This window comes from Nicotiana tabacum, chromosome 13, assembly GCF_000715075.1.
Source record: "Nicotiana tabacum cultivar K326 chromosome 13, ASM71507v2, whole genome shotgun sequence".
Lineage (NCBI taxonomy): Eukaryota > Viridiplantae > Streptophyta > Magnoliopsida > Solanales > Solanaceae > Nicotiana > Nicotiana tabacum.
The window spans coordinates 121632195-121656636 of NC_134092.1; the positions used below are offsets into that span (position 1 = coordinate 121632195).

A 24442-nucleotide genomic window follows, 5' to 3' on the forward strand; every position below is an offset into this window, starting at 1 on the left:
AGCCCCGAGCGTCGGGCGTTAAGCGTGTTTAGGGCGCAGGGTCGAACTCTTGGGGCGTAAGCCTCACAGAACTAAACCCCATACATGAGCCCCAGGGCGTTTTGCAAGTGCCCCGCCCAGAGGCGAGCCCCGGACGAGTCCCAGAAATGCCTTTTAAAACACGAGTTTATCTGCCCATTTTGCTTTTTGTACATTTGACGAAATTCCTTATGTTTGTGTTATTAGGCTGAAATTTTTCTGCTTCTCACATGAGCATAGTGTCATTGTTCTTAATTTGTTTTTAGGGAAAAGACTTTATTTTTACAAATGACCCTTTTATGTAATAAGAAGTTAAGCAACGTTCGTTAATTACGATTTGTCACAGTTGGATAAACCTTTTTATTTAATAAGCTGTTTTGTAAAGCCATAGCTAGTATACTTATAGCAATAACTTCATATCACAATAGCTATTTATTATCAAATCCGGTACTGGTAAAATATCTCATCTCAATAAATTCTTATTCCAAGCCTTCGTAATACTGCGCTAATGGTAAAAAAAAAACTGGTAGAAAATCATAATCACCGAAGAGTTTACTCCTAATTAATGTGGGATTCTATATAGCCATTTAAGAGAGTGAAAAGAAAAAGGGGAGGAAACTAAAAGAAGACTTTTATCTGAATTCACGTTAGATTCTTATTAGCCACTTAGTGCAAAAAGGAAATTAAAATAAGGCATTTTAACTAATATTGGGATTTTGATATTTATTATCGAGAGATGTGGTGGGATGGATGAGATCCCTCTATCTTTAATTAGATGTATTCGGTTCGAGCCTTGGAAATGGACATGTTCTTGATAGAGACCGCTTTCTCTTTAATGAACCCACCGCGATGCGTATCCGAATTAGCTGTATACATAATACCAAATGATTATAATAAAATAATCTATAAATAAGAATTTGGTTGGAAGAAAAAAAGAAAGGCAGACCCAGAGGATTGGCCTGCCAGAGAATGCTCAATATTTAGTTTTAAAAAAATAAATAAAGTAAAATAATTAAAGATACCAATTCACAGCATAATCGAAGTCCCACGAACTGGTAGTGGTCAGCATGTTTAAAATTTTGGGTTGTCAATAATGTGTTATGTGGACATATATTACCTGTTAATTTATTTTATATATATACCTACTACGTAAACAATGTATAATTTTATTAAACAGATTTGACTTGCTATTTTCCACTGTGATTTTAGTGGTCAGCAATTATCACAAATTTATATATAAGCCTAACTTGGCCAACTCTTTTAAGAAGAAGAAACCTTTTAATTTAATATCAATAAAATGATGCTCTTTGTTTCATAATTTTCACTCATTTTTATGGTTTTTCACAGAGACAAAAAAAGATGGTCTCTCTTGACCTCTTTGCTTAACAACACTTATCATCGGAGACAAAACAAAAGTTTTAAGGTATAGTGCTCTTTCTAGATTGGAATTTCTTGTTTTTTTCTTTAAGATACTCTGGGCTTGATAGATAAATTGCTTAGTAATAGCGCGAGTTAGCCACTTTTTAGCCATGTATTGAAAAATAGTCATTGTCATGAAGTTTTATATTTCATAGGTAAACCTCTATGTCAATATCCTGGAATTTCACATGTGGAATTTAAAATTTATAGAAGAAATGTCTTCAGAAAAATAATTCATATTCTTGGTATTTAGTTGTAAGAAAGTATGTTTTAAGGAAAATATTGTTGAGTCCCACATCGACAATGAAGGGGATGAGTGATCTCCTTGTATGGTCGTAGACAATTCTCGCTTCATAAGTTAGCTTTTGGGGTTGAGTTAGGCCTAAAGTCTATTTTATCAAATATTTTTCACCAAAAAGGTTACAACCACCTCAAACTCTTAACTCCACATTACTATTCTAGCTAACTTATACATTCTCATCAATTTTTAATAAACATTTTAAAAAAAATATTTTCACTTTCGGATAAAATATTGGAAAATATTTTTCAGGAAAATAAGTCAAAAGAAAAAAACATATTCTCAAACATGTTTTCCGTCGTAGCGAGTGAAAATTATGATTTCCTCAAGGGAAAAAACCGATTCCATTGTACCAAACATTAATTGCTAGCATTTGCGGTATTTTAAAGTTTATTTACACCTATAATTTTACTCTATACTCTTTCCATATTTCTCTTGAACTCAGCTTACAACTCTATGTTGTTTATGAAAATGTCCTTTAGTTTATTTTCTTGTTTGTCTATTTTTGCAACACTATGGGCGGATGCAGCTTATGCGTGGCAGGTTAAGCTGAACCTAATATTTTCGACACGAAGCACACACATGTGAAACTTCTCTGAAACTTCTTACAAATATTGAACTCTACGCACATAATTTCAAAAGTGTCATTAACTCAGTACTAAGAAAATTAAAGATTGGACCTACCGAGTTTAAATCTTTTATCTGCCTACGTGCTAACTACTAGTTTCTTGATTAATCACAGGGGAAATTTGGAGATTTTGTGACCAAAATGGAAGCAAATGAAGCAGGGGAGTCATTTTTCACAACAAAGCTATTTGGTCAAGAAACCAAGAGAACGTGTGAAAGAATTTGGAGATGCTTAAAGAAAGACAAAGTTACAAGCATTGGTATATATGGAGTTAAAGGGGTTGGAAAAACAACCTTAGCCAAGCTAATAAATCATCTTCTCCAACAAAAAACTCAATACCAAGTTTTTTGGATAAACATTTCTCAAGAAAGCAGCATCAGGGAATTACAAAGTGATATTGCTGCAGCAATTGGATTGGATCTTTTAGAGGAAGAAGATGAAGAGAAGAGAGCGACAGCGTTACACGACTCGTTCAAAGGGAAAAAAGATTTTGTTCTAATATTGGATGATGTATTGGAAGATATACCTTTAAAGATGTTAGGAAATCCTTTAAAAGTTGAAGGGGGAAGGTTGATAGTAACAAGTTGTTTGCTCGAAACGTGTCGAAAAATGGGATGTCAAAGGAAATTTGGAGTGAAAAAACTAGAAGAAGAAGAATCTTGGAGCTTTTTTATAGAAAAACTTGGAAATGAGAAAGTAGTAATTCATCAAGAAGTAGAAGGAATGGCGAAGTCTGTAGTAAATAGTTGTGGTGGCCTTCCACTTAGGATAATTACAATAGCTAAAAGCCTAAAAGGGTTGGAATTGGATGGTGTTAATCAATGGAAAAAGGCCTTGGAAAATATTATTCAAGAATCTTTAAAAGGGGAAAACAATGATGTTATAGAAATGTTGCTATATAGTTTTAATTGTTTGAAGGAACAAAACTTACAACAATGTTTCTTGTATTGTTGTTTGTATCCAGAAGATGAGAAAATTCCAAAGGATAAATTGATAAGTAGGTTCATTTTAGAGGGACTAATCGATACAAAAGAGACTCGCGAGGCAGAGTTTGAGGAGGGATATGAGATATTGAGCAGATTGGAAAGTGTTTGTTTGTTGGAAAGTGCCATAGATAACAAAGGTAATCAATGTGTGAAAATGCACAATTTGATTAGAGACATGGCAATGAGGATCATTTATAAAAATCCTATGTTTATGGTAAAAGCTGGAGTTCAACTGAATGATGCACCAAAGGAAGATGAATGGCTGGAAAATTTGGACAAGGTATTGTTAAAATTTTATATACTTCAACTTATATTTTGAGAGATAAATTGTATGTTATTTGTTGTTATTAAAAGGTTTTGATCGGGAGGCCACGGGTTTGAGCCGTGAAAACAGCCTCTTGCAGAAATGTAGGGTACAATAGACCCTTGTGGTCCAGCCCTTTGTAATTTCTAATTAAAGTATGCGCTAAAGTAGAAATAAAGAAACAGCGCGCAATTATAAATAGGGTTATGACCTCCAAATCAGACATATCATTATGAAATTAATACGTCTTGGTTTGGAAGATCACTAGAATGAAGAAATATATTACTATGGATTCAAGTATACTTCTGCATTTAGTTTAATTCTATATGATTTGATATGATAGATCTTGAGGGAATAATAGCTTTCGTCTTCTAATTTTTTCCTACAGGCATCGCTAATGAGGAACGAGATAGCTGAAATTCCAGCAGGAACATCAGCTAAGTGTCCTAGGCTGACAACCTTGATGTTGCAGCAGAATTATCACTTGTTGAAAATTCCAGATTCTTTCTTCGAGCACATGAAGGCGTTACGTGTTCTTGATTTAGGTTACACTTGCATTGAGAAGTTGCCTGATTCTGTATCAGACTTGGAAAATCTCACTGCTCTCTTGCTTGCATTTTGTTGGAACCTAAGGTCAATGCCAACCTTGGAAAAACTCGAGGCTTTGCAAGAATTGGACTTGAGTGGCACTGGGATTCAGACTCTGCCAGTAGCCCTTGAGACTTTGTTGAACCTCAAATGCCTTAATTTGCATGCAATGCGTTGGCTCGAGAAAATACCAATTGGGATATTGCCTCAAATCTCCTCTCTCCAATGCCTAGTGTTATCGCATCATATAGACGTAGAAGGTGAGGAACTAGAGGAGCTAAAAGAGTTGGAAGAATTTCAAGGTAGGTTCTCTAATGTTCAAGATTTCAACCAATTCATTAATGCTCAAGAAAATGAGGGATGTCTTAGGTTTTATAGAATATTAGTAGGTCAATATGATGGTTTAGGACCAATGACACAAATCCAATTCAATCATAACAGATTTTCTGATAAATTAGTCAAGTGTTATGGACTTGGGAAAGAAGATGAAGTGTTATTGCTTCCACAGGATATTGAGCATTTGAAAATTGAGAGCTGCAATAACTTCAGTGGCTGTCTTTCAGAACATTTGCCCCGTCTTTATGATTCTAAAGATTTAAAGTACTTCAAAGTTCGTTGGTGCAACAAACTGGAGTACCTCATGAGGATAGAAGTGAGCGAAGAATCTGTCATATTTCATTCTCTCGAGCATCTTGATCTTCTTGAATTGCATAGTTTTGTTGGTATATTTGATGACTGGAAAACAAGTTTAAGAGCTTCAATTTCAGTAAGTATCTTTTCTTGCCTTAGAATGATACGAATCGAGAGATGTCACAGTATCAAGAAGCTATTTCCAATTGGTTTATGCTCAAACATGCAAAATCTTGAGAGAATATATGTCCTCTCCTGTAGTCAAATAGAGGAAATAATTGCAGATGAAAATGATGGAATCGTCGTCCTTCCTACATTGACGAGGATTTACTTATGGTCTTTGCCTGAATTGAAAAGCATATGCAATGGAAAAATGGATTGTAACTCAATCAAGAAAGTGTCAATAAAGGAATGTGGTAAGTTAAGGAAATTGCCTTTCTTTTTTTCTTCCCAAGAAGAAGATGAGAAATTTACCATTCCTTCAACTCTTAAAGAAATTGCTATACATTCAAGTGATAAAGAATGGTGGGAATCTTTGGAATGGGATAATCCAAACACCAGAAATGAGCTTCAGCCCTTTGTTAAATATTGGTAAGTATTGTGTCTTATGTTCTTGATTGAGACAACTCAATAAGTTAAGTAATATTTATTCTGCCTATGACTCCAAATGCTTTTTTCCCTTTTGTCAGCTTCCATAGTTGAGGCTGAATTCTTGTTGTTGTAATTCCTGTAACAATGTTTTGATTTGATAATTCCTGCTGATTTTTCATTTTGTCATGCTCCAATCAGGGGCGGATCCAGCACTTTAGTGCCAGGTTCATCTGAACTCGGCACTTTCGACGGGTAGCACAAATTTATGTATAAAAATTTCACTAAAAATACAACAAATTGTAGATATGAACCCGTAATTTTAAAAATATAATGAATTCAATGCTACAAACCTTAAATGTTGAACCCATTTAAATCCTAAATCCTAAATCCGTCTCTGGCTCCCGTAGAAAGCAGTGCGTGGTTGTATTGTATTTCAATTCTGGCGGTATCAGTATTTAAGGGTGTTGATAGTAAGTGTGCATGGGCTGGTGAAGGGTTTGCCACTAGTTTCTATGGTTGTGCGTACAAATATCTTGTATCGGATATTACAAGACAAGTACCTAAAATAATTAATTTCAATTGCATAAATATTCTAAAAAGAAATTTTATTTACGAATATGTACAAAAGTACTATAACCAAATCCTTAAAAGTAAAGAAAAATAAAAATCAAACCATTAAAGCACTTGGAATACAAAATGACAAAAGAAGCATACACATCGATGAAAAAGTTGAACAGAAGCATGAAAGCTGTGTCATTTGGTCAGATCCAAAGTATCGTCATCTATTCTGGGCAGGCTTCTGTGTGCTTCTTAAACAATGTTAGATATAGAAAGTTGTTTTTGAGCATTTTTATTAGCAATTAGAAGAATATCAACACTTTCCATTGTGAGGAAGCGTAAAAGGCTAATAGAAGGGAAATAATATTTAAAAGAGAAAAATAATAAATTGTACAAGACAAGATAAGATTTACGTGATTCGATAATTTTGTCTACTCCACGGCCACATAAAGAATAACTCTTTATTAATTGAAGAGAAATAAGAAATTGAAGGATGATTTACAACTGAAGGAGTGGATGACTATTTATAGGCAAAATGTTTGCTGAAAGAAAATTTTCAGCGAATGTGAATACGAAGAGGACGACACCGCAAACTGCGCGCTGAATTCTTCTTTCACATTTGCAACTTGCCTTTTCTGACTCTTATTTATTTCCGTGTCTTTCTATCTTTCCTTTCTTTCTTTTTCTTTGATTTTTTTCATTTTGCTCACATGGGTTTCTCTTCTTTTCTTTCTTTCATATACACCAAGATTTGTTCCCATCAATCCCCCCTTCAAACCTATGTTACATCAAGAAATTTTTTTTTTAAAAAAAGATTTGCTATTCTCTAGTGGCACCTTCTCATTATCAGTCTTGAAGGCTAACTGAGGCAGTGCACAACCTCAGTTTGTCAGCACCGACAACTTTGGTCAACATGTCTGACGGGTTCTTCGATCCTGGTATCTTCCGTAGGGAAAGAATTTCTTCACTTAAACTCACGGATATGATGATACCTCAACTGGATGTGCTTCGATCTTGCATGAAACACTAGATTCTTGGCAAGATGAACTGCACTCTCGCTATAGCTGAAAAGCTCACAATTGTCCCGCTCTTTACCTAGCTCTTTAAGAAAGTTCTTGAGCCAGATAATCTCTTTTCCAGCTTCTGAGATTGCTATGTACTATGCTTCTGTGGTAGATAGAGCAACACTTTTCTGAAGTTTGGACATCGAGCTAACAGCAGTACCACTTAAGGTGAACGCGTAGCCCGTGGTATTTTTGCGACTATCCAGATCGCCGCCTAAATTTGCATCAGCAAAACCTTGTAAGATAATATTGCTCCTTTTAAAACAAAGTGACATACTTGAGGTCCCTTTGAGATATCGCAATATCCATTTTACACTTTTCCAATGCTCATTTTCTGGATCTGACATGTATCTGCTGATAACTCCAACTGCATGGGCTATGTCAGATCTAGTACAAACCATAACATACATCAAACTTCCTACTATTAAAGCATATGGAACTTTGGACATGTACTCACTTTCTTCATCCGTCTTAGGTGATTGGTCATTCGACAAATTAAGATGGCTTCCGAGTGGAGTACTTCTGGTCTTTGCATCATGAAGACTGAACCTGCTTAGTACCTTCTATATGTACTTTTCTTGAGACAATTTTAAGGTTCTTTCATACCTATTTTTGCTAATCCTCTTCCCAAATATTTGCTTAGCTGATCCTAAGTTATTTATTTCAAACTCCTCCGCAAGTTGTTGCTTAAGCCTGTTGATCTCATTTATGCTAGATCCTGCAATTAGCATATCATAAACGTATAACAGTAAAATGATATATGATTTATCAAGATTTTTTATATAGTAGCATTGGTCCATCTCACATCGCGTGAAACCATTGTTATGTATGAATCGATCAAATTTCTTGTACCATTGCCGGGGAGCTTTTTTCAAACCATACAAACTCTTCTTCAACTTACACACAAGATTTTCTTTACCAAAAAGTTTAAAACCTTCAAGTTGCTTCATGTAGATGTCTTCTTCAAGGTCACCATGCAAGAAAGCAGTTTTGACATCTAGCTGCTCCAAATGCAAATTTTCTGCAGCTACGATACTTAGCATTAACCTGATAGTAGTTAATTTGACTGCACGAGAGAAGATCTCGGTGTAGTCAATTCCTTCCTTCTGCTGAAAGCCTTTTACTACTAATCGTGCTTTGTATCTCTTCTTACCATTATGCTCTTCCTTGACCCTGTACACCCACTTGTTTTACAATGCCCTTTTTCCTTTTGGTAGCTTTGTAAGTATCCATGTTTTATTCTTTTGAAGAGAATTCATCTCTTCTTTCATGGATAGCTTCCACTTATCATAGTTTATCACCTGCATTGCTTCAACAAAATGCTTTGGTTCTCCAACATCAGTCAAAAGTAAATAGTGGAGTGAGAGAGAGAGAGAGAGAGAGAGAGAGAGAGAGAGAGAGAGAGAGAGAGAGAGAGAGAGAGAGAGAGAGAGAGAGAGAGAGAGAGAGTTAACCTATCTGGAGCATTCATGACTCTTTTAGATCTTCTTAATGTAGGTTCAGGATTAACTGATCCCGAATTTCATTCAAGTCCTGACTCCAGATCTGGTTCTCCATATGATTCTATCTCTGATTCTGGTTATGGTTCTGATACAGATTTGGATTCTGGTTCTTCATCTTCAATTTCAGAATTAGTTTTAATCCCTCTAGCCACTTCATTTTCTGCGATTTCTTCTAACTCAACTGTTTTAGATGTCTATTTGCTAGTGCTGGTTGGTTCAACTTTAAGCTTGTCCTTGTACATTACATTTTTATTAAATGTGACATTCCTGTGTCTAGGATCTTTGTATTCTGATTATCCCAAAATCGATAACCAAAATTATCATCACCATAGCCAATAAAGAAATATTTCTTGGCTTTAGGATCCAGCTTATCTATATCATTAGAGTTTATATGCACATAAGCAACACAACCAAAAAATTACAAATGTGAGAGAGTTACCTCCTTTCCTGTCCATACCTCCTCAGAAATTTCAAACTTCAGTGGCACAGAGGGTCCCCTGTTTATGAGGTAAGCTACCGTGTTAACAGCCGTGGCCCAAAAATACTTCGGCAATCCAGAATGTATTCTCATACTTATGGCTCGTTCATTCAGGGTTCTGTTCATCCTCTCAGCAACGCCATTTTGTTCCGGTGTTATAGGAACTGTCTTGATTATTCTGATCCTATTCTCAGAGCAGAATGCTTTAAACTCTTGACTATCATACTCTCCTCCATTGTCAGACTTCAGACATTTTAACTTTAGACTTGTCTGATTTTCAACTTAAGCTTTTCATCTTTTAAAGGTAACAAACACATCAGATTTATTTTCTAGAAAATAAACCCATAACTTTCTTGTGGAATTATCAATGAAGGTGACATAATAGTGTGATCCTCCCAGAGAAGTTATAGGAGCTGGTCCCCACACATCTGTATGCACTAGTTCTAACTTCTCTTTCTTTGGCGTCCTTCCCGCCTTTGAGAAACTAACTTTCTTTTATTTTCTGTAAATGCAATCTTCGCACATGCCTAATTTAACATGCTTTAGGTTTGGAAACTTTTATTTGGATGCCAACAACTTCATTACCTTCTCACTCATATGCTCGAGTCTCCGGTGCCACAATATTGTATCACGACCATGATCAACCATTGCTATAGTTTCTCTCTGTATTGCAGTTGCATACTTCCCTTCTTGTAGCCTCGTGCCACAACTAAATTTGTTTTGGTTATTTTCCATGATACGTTACCGAATACCGTTGTGTATCCTTCACTGCCAATCTGACCTATAAATATCAGATTTTTTTTAGGCCAGGAACATGTCGGACATTTTGCAATTTCAATATCGTCCCTTGTGAAGTCTTTATATGAACTTCACCTTTCCCAACAATATCTAGAGGTTTGCCGTCTGCTAGATAAATCTTTTCAAATTTTCCATCAATATAATTATGCAATAATTCTTTGCATGAGGTAGAGTAAAAGGATGCTCCTGAGTCCAGAATCCAAGATTCGATTGGATTATTTGTACAATAAATTAGTGCATCACTAACTTGTTCAGCAATTGCATTTGCTGAATTATCATCTTTGTATTGGTCGTTCTTCTTCTTTTTTGGCTCTCTACATTGACTACTATAGTGACCTTTTTTTATCGTAAGTCCAACAAGTAATGTCTTTGCGATTTTTGGATTGCCCTCTTCTCCTTGATTTTGATCTACTACGACCATGACTTTGTCCTATTTGGATGCTTCTCCCTCTGCTTTCGGTATTAAAAGTAGATCCTGGGGAATCACTTGATTCTCTTCGGCGAATATCTTCGCTTAGAACCAAGTCTCTAATATCCTCCAATTTGAGTTTGGTACTTTCCGATGAACTGCTAATTGCAATTACTGATGCAGACCAAATCTCCGGTAGAGATAATAGTAGAATCAATGCCCTGACTTCGTCATCGAATGATTAACAGAACTTAACTGAGTTAATATTACATTAAACTCATTGATATGTTCCGTAACATATCCACCTTATGTCATCTTTAAGTTGAACAATCGGCGTATCAAATAGACTTTATTTGAAGTAGATGGCTTCTCGTACATATTTGATAACGCCTTTATCAGCCCTGCAGTGGTCTTCTCGTTAATGATGTTAAACGACACATTTCGTATTAGCGTCAAACGAAGCAATCTAATAGATCCCAATCCGCTTTGGCCATATTCTCCGATTTTACTTCGGTCAGAGTTAAGTGTAAATTTTCCTGGTACAAATAATCCTTTATTTGTATTTTTCAGAATCCAAAATCTTTGCCATTGAACTTGTAAATCTTAACCTTCCCTTCTTCCGATGCTATTTTTCACAAAAATAATTTATGTGAATAGTAACGACGAATACTATTCTGTGTAAGAAAAAATATCCCAACCGTATAAGGTAGACGATAATCACTATTGGTGAACAATACTATCATTATTAATGAATAGTACTTCACTATTGTGAATAGTGACCAATAGTCTTGCATTATTCATGTGAATAGTAAATTGTACCAACACAATATTTTTTTCTACCAGAATTATATTATTTGTGCTCTGATACCAATTATTGGAAAGCGCATCAGGCTAATAGAAGGGAAAAATATTTAAAAGAGAAGCAATAAATTATACAAGACAAGACAAGATTTACGTGATTCGGCAATTTTTGCCTACTCCACCACCATACAAAGAATAGCTCTTTATTAATTGAAGAGAAAGAAGAAGTTGAGGGATAATTTACAACTGAAGGAGGGAATGCCTATTTATAGTTAGAACGTCTGCTGAAAGAAAATTTTCAGCGAATGGAATACGAAGAGAATACCAAATCTTTTTTAGAAATTTCTTTCTTGATGTAACATAAGTTTGAGAGGCAGATTGATGGGAGCAAACCTTGGTGTATGTGAAAGAAAGAAAAGAAGACAAACCCATGTGAGCAAAATAATAAATGTCAACAAAAAAAAGAGAAGAAAGAAAACGTGGAAAAAATAAAAGCCGTAAAAGAAGACAAAGAGAAAAAGAGAAGAAAGAAAATGTTGAAAAGTCAAAGTTGGCAAGCTACAAATGTGAAAGAAGAATTGAGCGTGCAATTTGCGGTGTCGTCCTCTTCATATTCACTTTCGCTGAAAATTTTCTTTTAGCAGACTCTCTGCCTATAAATAGGCATCCCCTTCCTCAATTGCAAAACATCCCTCAACTTCTTCTTTCTCTTCAATTAATAATGATTTATTCTTTGTGTGACCGTGGAGTAGGCAAAAATTGCCAAATCACGTAAATCTTGTCTTCTCTTGTCTTGTCTTGTGCAATTTATTACGTTTCTCTTTTAAATATTTTTTCTAGAACTTAAGTTCTGTTTCTCGGATTTTTACCCTTCGCGAACGCGGTCAGTGCCTCACGTTCGCGAAGCACAAATTTATGCTGTCTAATTTTACACTTCGCGAATGAGAGGGCTACCTCGCGAACGTGATGCTAGCCTGGCTTGGTCTTCGCGAACGCGAGATGCCCTTTTCGAACGCGAAGGCAAATTTTCCAGGTCAGCCTCTTTCCCTTCGCGAATGCGAGACTTCGATCGCGAATGCGAAGCTTTGCACCTCGATCCTTCTCAAACGCATTCCCTCTGTCGTGAACGCGAAGCATAAAACGTGCCAGCCCAATTTGTTCTTCGCGTTCACGAGAGTACCTTCGCGAACGCGAAGAAGAACACACCAGAAGCCTGAAGTTTGCAAAAGACCAGATTCTTAAACCAAACAGGGGCTCCAAACCAAACATTCACTCAAGTCATAAAACATCATACGAAGTTGCTCGCGCGATCAAATTGCCAAAATAACACTAAAACTACGAATCGGACACCAAATCAAAGAAAATTTTTAAGAAAACTTTAAAACTTATATTTTTACAACCGGACGTCCGAATCACGTCAAATCAACTCCGTTTCTCACCAAATTCGGCAGACAAGTCATAAATATGATAGTGGACCTATACCGGGCTCCAAAACCAAAATACGGACCCAATGTCAATAAATCCAACATCAGTAAATTCTTAAAAATCATTAAGCTTTCAAACTTTTAATTTTTCATCAAAATTCCATATCTCAGGCTAGGGACCTCGAAATTCGATTTCGGGCATACGTCCAAGTCCCAAATCACGATACGGACCTACCGAAAGTCAAAATACTGATCTGAGTCTGTTTTCTCAAATGTTGACCAAAGTCATCTCAGTTGAGTTTTAAAGCTCTATTTTACATTTTAATCCATTTTTCACACAAAAACTTTCCGAAAAATTATACAGACTGCGCATGTAATTCGAGGAGTGATAAATAGTATTTTTTGAGGTTTTAAAATACAGAATTAATTATTAAATTTAAAGATGATATTTTGGGTCATCACATTCTCCACCTCTAAAACAAACGTTCGTCCTCGAACGAAGTTAGAAAAAGTACCTAAGCTGGTTAATAAGTGTGAATATTTACTCCGCATGTCCGACTCGAACTCCCAGGTAGATGCCTCTGCCGGCTGACCTCTTCAGTGCACCTGAACTGAAGGATAACTCTTAGATCTCAACTGTCGGACCTGCCGGGCTAGAATAGCTACCGGCTCCTCCTCATAAGTTAAATATTTGTCCAATTGGACTCAGGTGAAATCTAACACATGGGACTGATCACCATGATATTTCTGGAGCATAGACACATGGAACACCAGATGAACCGCTGATAGACTAGGTGGTAATGCAAGCTTGTAGGCTACTTCACCCACCCTTTCAAGAATTTCAAAGGGTCTGATATACCTAGGGCTCAACTTGCCCTTCTTTCCGAACCTCATTACACCTTTCATAGCTGAAACCCAGAGCAATATTCTTTCTCCAACCATGAATGCAATATCACAAACTTTAGGGTCGGCATAACTCTTTTGCCTAGACTGAGATGTGCGAAGTCGATCCTGAATAATCTTGACCTTATCCAAGGCATACTGTACCAAATCGGTACCCACCAACCGAGCCTCTCCCGGTTCAAACCAACCAACTGGAGATCGGTATTGCCTTATATATAATACCTCATATGGAGCCATCTGAATGCTCGACTGGTAGCTATTATTATAAGAAAACTCAGCAAGTGACAAGAATTGATCCCAAGAAACTCCAAAGTCTATAACACAAGCGCGAAGCATATCTTCCAATATCTGTATAGTGCGCTCTGACTGTCCGTCTGTCTGTGGATGAAATGCTGTACTCAACTCAACCCGCGTGCCTAACTCACGATGTACAACCCTCCAAAAGTGTGAGGTAAACTGCGTACCTCAATCTGAAATAATAGACACGGGCATACCGTGAAGGCGGGCAATCTCACGAATGTAAATTTCAGCTAACCTTTCTGAAAAATAGGTAACTTCCACTGGAATGAAATATGCTGACTTGGTCATACTGTCCACAATGACCCAAACTGTGTCAAATTTTCTCTGAGTCCGTGGAAGTCCAACAACAAAATCCATAGTGATATGTTCCCATTTCCACTCAGGAATTTTTAACTTCTGAAGCAAACCACCAGGTCTCTGATGCTTTTACTTAACTTGCTGACAATTCAGACACCGAGCTACATATGTAACTATATCCTTTTTCATTCTCCTCCACCAGTAATGTTGCCGCAAATCTTGATACATTTTGGCGATACCTGGATGACTAGAATACCTGGAACTATGTGCCTCTTCGAGGATTAATTCACGAAGCCCGTCAATATTAGGCACACAAATACGACCCTGCATTCGTAGAACTCCATCTTCCCCCACAACAAACTGTTTGGCATCACCATGTCGCATTGTATCCTTAAGGATAAGTAAATGAGGATCATCATACTGTCTCTCTCGGATATGCTCATATAAATAAGACCGAGCGACTATGCAAGCTAGAACCCGATTGGGTTCTGAAATATCTAACCTCACGCATTAGTTAGCCAAAGTCTGAACATCTGCAGCTAACGGTCTCTCACCAACGGAAATATAAGCAAGGCTTCTCATACTCACAACCTTTCTACTCAAAGCATCAGCCACTACATTGGCCTTTCCGGGGTGATATAAAATGGTGATATCATAGTCTTTCAACAATACCAACGTCTTCTCTGCCTCAAATTAAGATCTTTTTGTTTGAACATATACTGAAGGCTACGATGATCAGTAAATACCTCACACGAGACACCGTAGAGATAATGCCTCCAAATCTTCAGCGCATGAACAATGACTGCCAATTCAAAGTCATGAACAAGATAATTCTTCTCGTGAACTTTCAAATGCCGCGACACATATGCAATCACCCTGCCATCTTGCATTAATACTGCACCAAGCCCAATGTGAGATGCGTCACAATATACCGTATATGATCCTGAACCTGTGGGTAATACCAACACTGGCGCCGTAGTCAAAGCAGTCTTGAGTTTATGAAAGCTCAACTCACACTCATCTGACCATCTGAATGGGACACCCTTTTGGGTCAGTCTGGTAAATCGATTTCCTATAGATGAAAACCCTTCCACGAACCGACGATAATAACCTGCTAAACCCAAGAAACTACGGATCTCCGTAACTGAAGTAGGTCTAGGCCAATTCTGAACAACCTCAATCTTCTTAGGATCCACCTTTATGCCTTCTGCCGATACAACATGCCCCAAAAAGGCAACTGAGTCTAACCAAAACTCACATTTTGAAAATTTGGCATATAACTAATTATTCTTCAAGGTGTGAAGCACACTCCGAAGATGCTGCTCATGCTCCTCTCTACTGCTGGAGTAAATCAAGATATCATCAATGAATACAACCATAAAGGAATCCAATTAGGGCTTGAACACCCGATTCATCAAATCCATAAATGCTGCTGGGGCATTTGTCAACTCAAATGACATCACTAGGAATTCGTAATGCCCATGCCGAGTTCGAAAAGCTATTTTAGGGACATCAGATGCCATAATCTTCAATTGATGGTAACTAGACCTCAAATCAATCTTCGAAAATACCTTGGCACCCTGAAGCTGATCAAATAAGTCATCAACTCTTGGCAGCAGATATTTGTTTTTGATAGTGTCCTTATTCAACTGCCGATAATCTATACACATCCGCATAGAATCATCTTTCTTCTTTACAAATAATACTGGTGCACCCCAAGGCGATATACTAGGTCTAATGAATCCCTGATCAAGCAAGTCTTGTAACTGCTCCTTCAATTCTTTCAACTCCAGCGGGGCCATACGGTATGGTGGGATAGAAATGGGCTGAGTGCCCGGAGCTAAATCAATACAGAAGTCAATATCCCTGTCGGGTGGCATCCCCGACAAATCTGCAGGAAATACTTCTGGAAATTCACGAACAACTGGTACTGAGTCCATAGAAGAAACATCCGCACTAGGATCGCGAATATAAGCCAAATAAGCTAGATACGCTTTCTCTACCATACACCGAGCTTTCATATAAGAAATAACCCTACTGGCAGAATGACCAGGAGTTACTTTTCACTCTAACCGAGGTAACCCCAGCATGGCTAGGGTCACTGTCTTAGCATCGCAATCCAATATAGCATGATAAGGTGACAACCAATCCATACCCAAGATGACATCAAAATCTACCATATCAAGAAGTAGAAGATCCACACTAGTCTCAAGACTACCAATAGTAATCACACACGAACAATAAACATGATCTACTACAACAGAGTCCCCCACCGGTGCAGATACACACACAAAAGCACTTAGAGAATCACAAGGCACAACCAAATAGGAAGCAAAATAGGAGGACACATAATAATAAGTAGATCCTAGATCAAATAGAACTGAATCATATCTATGGCAAACTAGAATAATACCTGTGATCACAGAATCAGATGACTCGGCCTCAGGCTTAGCTGGAAAAGCATAAAATCGGGGCTGAGCCCCACCACTCTAAACTGCGTCCTTGGGATGGCCTCTACCTCTAACGGTCTGACCTCCACCTCTAATGGCCTGACCTCCACCTCTAATGGCCTGATCTCCACCTCTAATGTCCTGACCTCCACCTCTAGCTGCTTGACCCCTATCTCTAGCTGGCTAAGTAGGTAGTGAAGCAACCGGTGCCGGTATGATGGCACAAGAATCATGCCGAGATCTGTTACTCTCTAACCTAGGGCAATACCTCCTGATGTGACCAATGCTCCCACACTCATAGCACCCATTCTGACGCCGTGGCTGCTGAAGCTGAAGTTGAAGCTGACCCGAATGGGCCGGATAACTGCTGTAATAACTCTGGAGTGGTGGTGCACTGATAGGAGCTAAATGATGGCTGCCTAGAGTAAGACATAATAGGATCGTGACTCCGTGAAGCACCATGAGATGCATGAAGTGCTGAATGAAACGGTCTGGGAGGATGACCCCTACCAAAATTACCCCATCCTCCAGGCGAGGCACCTCTAAAACCACCGAACTGACGAGGCCTCTTATCACACCTCTGCCATCTATCTTGTGTTAGAACCATCTCGATCCTCCTCGCGACATTGGCAGCTTCCTGAAATGAAATCTCACTTCCGGTCTCCTTGGCCATCTGAAGCCTGATAGGGTGAATGAGTCCCTCAATAAACCTCCTCACTCTCTATCCCTCGGTAGGTAATAAAAGGAGAGCATAAAGGGCCAAATCCATAAAACGAGACTCATACTGAGTAACAATCATACTGCCCTGCTGTAGACGCTCAAATTGCTTGCGGTAATCCTCTCTCAGAGTGATAGTAAGGAACTTCTCCAAAAATAGCTGAGAGAACTGCTCCCAGGTAAGTGCAGGCGATCCGACTGGTCTGGTCAATATATAATCTCTCCACCACCTCTTGGTGGAACCCGTCATCTGAAATACAGCAAAATCAACCCCATTGGTTTCAACTATACCCATGTTCCGCAGCACCTCATGGCAGCGGTCAAGATAATCTTGTCGGTCCTCAGGAGGTGTACCATTGAAGTGAATTGGAAAGAGCTTAGTGAACTTATCCAGTATCAATAAGGCCTCAAAAGACATGGAGGGCCTATCACCGGTCTATGCCGCAACAACTGGCTGAACTACCCCAACTGGCGGGGCTGCTGGAGCCTGATTCTGGGGAGCCATCTGCTCCGGAGCGGGAATAGTGGGAGTTTGTGCTCCTCCCCCAGCCTGTGAGATGGCTGGTGCCAGTGGAAATTTACCATTCTGGGCCACGCCCTCCATAAGACTCACCAAACGGACTAGAGCGTCCTGAAGCACTGGAGTAGCTATGAATCATTCCAGGACCTGAACTGGTCCAACTGGTATATTATGAACTGGAACCTCCTCCTGAAGGTCCACCTGAGGTTCTACAACAGGAGCTGCTGCTCAAGCTCTACCTCTGCCTCTGCCTCTAGCACGACCTCGACCTCGACCTCTACCCCTGGTCATAGTTGCCACTAGGGGCTCTGGTCCCTGTCCATCAGTAGATATATTACGTGTTCTCACTATCTCCGAGAGAATAAGAGTAGAATGGTTCAATCATCGATGATAGAATAAAATCGCACGACATAATAAGAAAGAAGTGATATTGTTCCTAAACTTCATAGCCTCTGAGAGATAAGTACAGACGTCTCCGTATCGATCCTTCAGACTCTACTAAGCTTGCTCGTGACTCGTGAGACCTATGTAACCTAGTGCTCTAATACCAACTGTCACAACCCGAAATTACCACCTTCGGGACCGTGATGGCGCCTAACATTTCACTTCCTAGGCAAGCCAACGTTAGAATACTATTATCCATTTTAAAATAATTTTTTTATTTATTAATAACAAAGAAACAAATGCAGACGTAAAGTCTTAAATGTAGTGAATAATTCATAAAAATAACGGTGTCTAAATACCATCCCAGAATTGGTGTCACAAGTACATGAGCTTCTAGAATAATACAAATAAAGGTCTGAATAAAATGAAGCTATCTGAAAACAAACACACAGCTAAAGTAAAGTAGACGGGGACTTCAGAACTTCAGACGTCGTGCAGTTATACCTCAAGTCTCCTCTGGTAGCTGAAATCCGAGCAAGTCCATGGTACGCCGCTGGGACCAACTCTAAAATCTGCACAAGAAGTGCAGAGTGTAGTATCAGTACAACCGACCCCATGCACTGGTAAGTGTTGAGCCTAACCTCGATGAAGTAGTGACGATGCTAAGACATGTCACTTACATAAACCTGTATGCAATAATAGTAATAACCACAATAATAGAATTAAATCAGGTAACTCATTTCTAATAGTTGAAGCCAACTAAACAGTCATAACCAATTATTACTTCAATCGATTTCCGTTGCAGCGTGCAAACCACTCTCACAATATATTCATTTTCAATCCTCCAATATATTTATTTTAATCAAGTATATATATAGACTTTTAAATAAGTCTGTTGCGGCGTGCAATCCGATCCCCCAATATGAACTTTTTAATAAATCTGTTACGGCGTGCAATCCGATTCTCCAATATAGACTTTTAAATAAGTCTGTTGCGGCATGCAATCCGATCCCCCAATATAGACTTTTAAATAAGTCCGTTGCGGCGTGCAATCCGATCCCCCAATATAGATATATTTACTTTCATTTCCGTTGCGGCGTGTAACCCGTTCCCCCAATATTTTTCAACAACTCATAAATGTATTAAAACTTGCTCCAATAAATACCACGACCAATGAGAAACTATTAAGCATCAAGGCACACAATAATTATAATTTATTTATGAACAAACAATAGCAATTAACAATTAATTATAAAAATCATGGAGAAAATAGACAGTTTAATATTTAATATACTAAATGTCAAGTAACAATTAAGACACATAAATCAAAACAGTATGTAGCAATTATTGCAGGAATTCAAGAATTAATATTTGACAAAGAATAGGAGAGAAACATTTATCTTAACAAATAATTCGTGTATTAAAACAAATTTAGGATTTTCAAATAATTATGCAAACAATTAATTTGACGACGTATAGACACTCGTCACCTCGTCTATAAGTCGTTCACATGCATTTCACATAACAAATAATTTAAGAGTTCTATTCCCTCAAGTCAAGGTTAACCACGACACTTACCTCGCTTTGCAAATTCCAATAAATTATTCGATCACATCTTTCCCTTTATAATTTATCTCCAAAAGCGTCAAATCTATTCACTAACAATTCGATATAATCAATACGAATCATAGGAATTAATTCCATATGAATTTACTAATTTTCTGGATAAAAATCCGAAATTGTTTTAAATATTCTACAGTGGGACCAATGTCTCAAATCCCGAAAAAACTTGCGAAATCCGAACACCCATTCTGCTACGAGTTCAACCACACAAAAATTATCCAATTCCGATGTCAAATGGACCTTCAAATCGTAAATTTTTGTTTTTGGAAGATTTTATAAAAATCTGATTTTTTTCTTCCATAAATTCACGGATTCATGATGTAAATGAGTATGAAATTATGAAATATAATCAATATAGGATAAGGAATACTTACCCCAATATTTTTCCATAAAAATCGCCCAAGAATCGCCTTACCCGAGCTCAAAAATGGAAAATGGTTGAAAATGGGATGAATCCCATTTTCTAGAACTTAAGTTCTGTTTCTCGGATTTTTACCCTTCGCGAACGCGGTCAGTGCCTCGCGTTCGTGAAGCACAAATTTGTGCTGTCTAATTTTACTCTTCACGAACGCGATGCTTGCCTGGCTTGGCCTTCGTGAACGCGAGATGCCCTTTTTCCTGGCCAGCCTCTTTCCCTTCACGAATGCGAGGCTTCGATCGCGAATGCGAAGCTTTGCACCTCGACCCTTCGCGAACGCATTCCTTCTGCCGCGAACGCGAAGCACAAAACGTGCCAGCCCAATTTGCTCTTCGCGTTCGCGAGAGTACCTTCGCGAACGCGAAGAAGAATGCACTAGAAGCCTGAAGTTTGCAGAAAACCAGATTTTTCCAAGTTCGAAATCATCCCGTAGCCTATTCGAAACTCACCCGAGCCCTCGGGGTTCCAAACCAAACAGTCACCCAAGTCCTAAAACATCATACGAAATTGCTCGTATTATCAAATTGCCAAAATAACACCTAGAACTATGAATCAGACACCAAATCAAAGAAAATTTTCAAGAAAACTTTAAAACTTATATTTTTACAACCGGACGTCAGAATCACGTCAAATCAACCCCGTTTCTCACCAAATTCGGCAGACAAGTCATAAATATGATAGGGGACCTATACCGAGCTCTGAAACCAAAATACAGATCCGGTGTCAATAAATCCATCATCAGTAAATTCTTAAAAATTATTAAACTTTCAAACTTTTAATTTGTCATCAAAATTCCATATCTCGGACTAGGGACCTTGGAATTCGATTCCCGGCATACGCCCAACTCCCAAATTACGATACGGACCTAACGGAACTATCAAAACACTGATCCGAGTCTGTTTGCTCAAAATATTGACCAAAGTCAACCCAGTTGAGTTTTAAAGGTTTATTTCACATTTTAATCCCTTTTTCACTCAAAAACTTTTCGGAAAATTATACGTACTGCGCACGCAAGTCGAAGAGTGATAAATTATATTTTTGAGGTCTTAGAATACATAATTAATTATTAAATTTAAAGACGACATTTTGGGTCATCATAATGGGACTATGGCCGAGGACAAGTCATTGTGACGGTAACTCTACCTAAAAGACTGGAGATCCCAAGATCTAGGTTCAAGGAGATCAAACAAAGTCATTAATGATGGTTAAATATTGTTAACTAAATATTTGGACCATTCTCGTGATACGACAATGTTCAGTACCAAGGATAAAACAGTAAGGCTTTTTAATGGTTTCTAAATTTGATACGGGGTATATCAAAAAGTGTATCTACAGGATGACACGTTTAGGAATCACCTATGTAAGTGAGAAGTGTTAGTCGCTTCAAGGAAAATTTTGCAAGGCCAGTTCTCTACACACTTATGAAACCAGACAGTGTTCATGGCTGAAACGAACACAATAATGAGAACCAAAGATGATTAAGGGTTGGTTGTGTGACTTATGGTTGTCTAGGTATACACCGAAGTTCGACGGTTCAAACATATCAAATCTACCGATTGATCGAGTATATCCGACATAAGTTCACTACGGAAAGTTCAAAGGGAAACCTACTTATCCAGATGCGACCTTGCTTGTTAATCACATAATTTTTCATGCATATTTCCGTGATATGGCTATTCCCCATTCATGTGGGGGATTATTGGGTTTAAGCTTCTTAGAGCTTAAAAGAGGGTGAATGGGAAATGGAGGAAAAAATAAAAATTTAATTTTTCCTCCTTGACAAAGGAACATTGTCCCATATTGGAGGAGGAAAAGACTTTTGATGGATATATATACAATTTCTCTTCTTCTAAATCTTAAATAGTTAAGAAGAAGGCAAGCCTCGCGTCGTCGTCGCCGTCGTCGTCGTCGTCGCTCGGCTTCAGATTTAGATTTGGTCAAATGATTGATTGATTAATTTTTTGGACCAAATTTATTTGTTAATATTAATGCAATATTAATTAATCCAAATTAGACCATTTCTATAACGGTAATTCAATTTTTCTCCATTTTAATTTTCCCGTTATAATTTGAATTTGGCGGTTTGCATAAATGGTCATTTTATGAAACAGCCATTTTTAAGTTGTAACCTTACACGAAGAGTTGTAACTCTTCATTATAACCCAACATTTTTTAGCTATAAATATATGAACTCTCCCTCAGATTTTTCTAACGAAAATTCTGATTTGTCCTTCTTCTTTCTGCATTGTTTTAACAGAAAAGAAAGCAGTAAGTGTGATTTACTACTGTTCTTTGCGTTCGTTGTCACTGGGGTTTGAAGTACCGCTACATCAGTGAGGGTAATCTGTTCTATCTTGGGAGAAAATAATCTTAAACCTCGGGTACTAGGAGAGAATTAAGTTCCTTAAGGAAACACTGTGAATTCAGTGGGCTCGGAATAATTCTTTTACATTTCTGGTTTTTATTTTTTGAATATATTTTTTCGAATATAGAATACTAACAGAAAATCAGTGTTCAATTTGGATTTTGATTTTCGATAACAGAACCCAAAAGAAATGAAAATAGAAACACTAATTATATGTACGTATATTTTTATTTGGGATTTAAGTATTTTATTTTAGAACGTTAGTCTTGCAGCTTGTGAAAAAGTTCAAAATTAAAATTCAGGATTTTCCAAATTGTTCTTTTGAGGTATGAGGTATGAGGTATGAGGTATCATGATGCTGACCAGTACAGAAGAAATTCAAAAATAGCCAGATTTACAAGTGATCATTAAAAAATAGCCATAATTTTAAAAGTCATCGAAATTTAGTCACTTTTCATGTAAAGATAAATTTGAAGGAAAACACTGTTCAAAATCCGGGAAATACTCCAGCATAATATATTGAAATTCCAGTATAATATACTAGAACTCCAGTATATTATACTGGAGCCAGCAAAGTATACCGGTCCAGCATAATATGCTGGAAGTCCATACACATGTGCACCGAACTCCAGTATATTATGCTGGACCGGTCTCTGTTGTAGCAAAATAGTGGCTATTTTTCAATGACTTGGCAAACGCCGGCTATTTTTGAATGACCAGTCTAAAAACTGGCTATCCCGTACTATTTTAACGACCAGTACTGTTTCAACTATTTAAGAGTACTTGGTTAGTTTTCTGCATATTTAAGTCATTATTGGGTTAAAACGACCCAAAGATATTCTTAACATCGTGTGCCTCTTTGGGCCAAGCCCGCACGATTTTTCCCAAAAAGCCTAACACTATTAATTCGTATGATGCCAACAATGCGCCAATAGGCTACAAACTTGAACGCGATACATAAAGAAAAGCGAACTCTGGAATGGAATTTCCCAGTCCGCGTAACAAATAAAACGGTCGAGCAGACGCTATGAACTCTGCTCAGTGAATGAGAAACAAAATACACAGAAATAAATATATGGAACCGTACCCAACATATCATTGTTGCGGCGTGCAACCCGATTTATCATGACACTGTTGTGGCGTGCAACCCGATCCAAACATTATATACACCTGGCAACGTGCCACCCGATCCTCACATAACAATCAAGAAGAAAACACACATCAAGTCGCAATGCTTATACTTACGAAATACCTGAATATCGATCACAAACACGCCCAGTGCATAATACAAATCCTGAGAAGGCGAATAGCGCCACACACTACGAAACTCATGCACAACTAAGGTACGATAAATGACTTGCATCTCGAGAGCTATCCTGCTCATATAACACCGCAAGCTGCACGTGCCTCAACACACATGCGAATAATCAAGCTATCTCACAAGCCACGTGGTACAATATAGGCTACACGGAATAACTGACGGCGGAAATAATATCCAATGCCCGACGACTCCTTAGTAAGGAATGTTATGACGAATGAACATATCCGACCTTACACAGAGCACGCATTCATATTAGTCCCACCAACAGACCTTAAACCGATTCTGATAATACCATACTGGGCTAAAAACCTTTCAAGGATTCACAATGGCCCTATTCATGACACACACGAGCAGTTTTCCTAATCCGGAACAAACTCTCACATCAACGATGGTACCCAAAAATCTCCATACTTGGTTTCTAAATCTTTAGTACTCAAGTGACCAACATATCACACTTATACAAATTTCCCCGCGGAATACACTCCCACAACCTTCCACAGCAGGCAGCCAAATCTGAACATCAATAGCCATCAACCATGCTATTTCTACATAACTAGCCATGCATCTACATTTCAATACCCCAACACTACTATCACAACATATACCATCCTCCGATTGCCCGGCAATAGTGCCACCATACACTAGACA

At 38.0% G+C, this 24442-nt stretch overlaps 1 protein-coding gene across 1 annotated transcript; it reads left to right on the plus strand.

The window, feature by feature from the left end:
• The first annotated feature begins 1321 nt into the window (after window positions 1-1321).
• Window positions 1322-5718, plus strand: LOC107783800 (putative disease resistance protein At4g27220). The gene is made up of 4 exons (XM_016604819.2): window positions 1322-1441; window positions 2478-3629; window positions 4042-5462; window positions 5661-5718. The coding sequence occupies exons 1-4, from the start codon at window positions 1352-1354 to the stop codon at window positions 5716-5718; spliced, it is 2721 nt and encodes a 906-aa protein (XP_016460305.2). The 5' UTR covers window positions 1322-1351.
• Window positions 5719-24442: the final 18724 nt, after the last annotated feature.

Coding starts and splice junctions, on each gene's coding strand:
- LOC107783800 (XM_016604819.2), top strand. CDS start 1,352: ATGGTTTTTCACAGAGACAAAAAAAGATGGTCTCTCTTGACCTCTTTG. Junction 3,630..4,041: donor GGCTGGAAAATTTGGACAAG/GTATTGTTAAAA, acceptor TTTTTCCTACAG/GCATCGCTAATGAGGAACGA. Junction 5,463..5,660: donor CAGCCCTTTGTTAAATATTG/GTAAGTATTGTG, acceptor TGCTCCAATCAG/GGGCGGATCCAGCACTTTAG.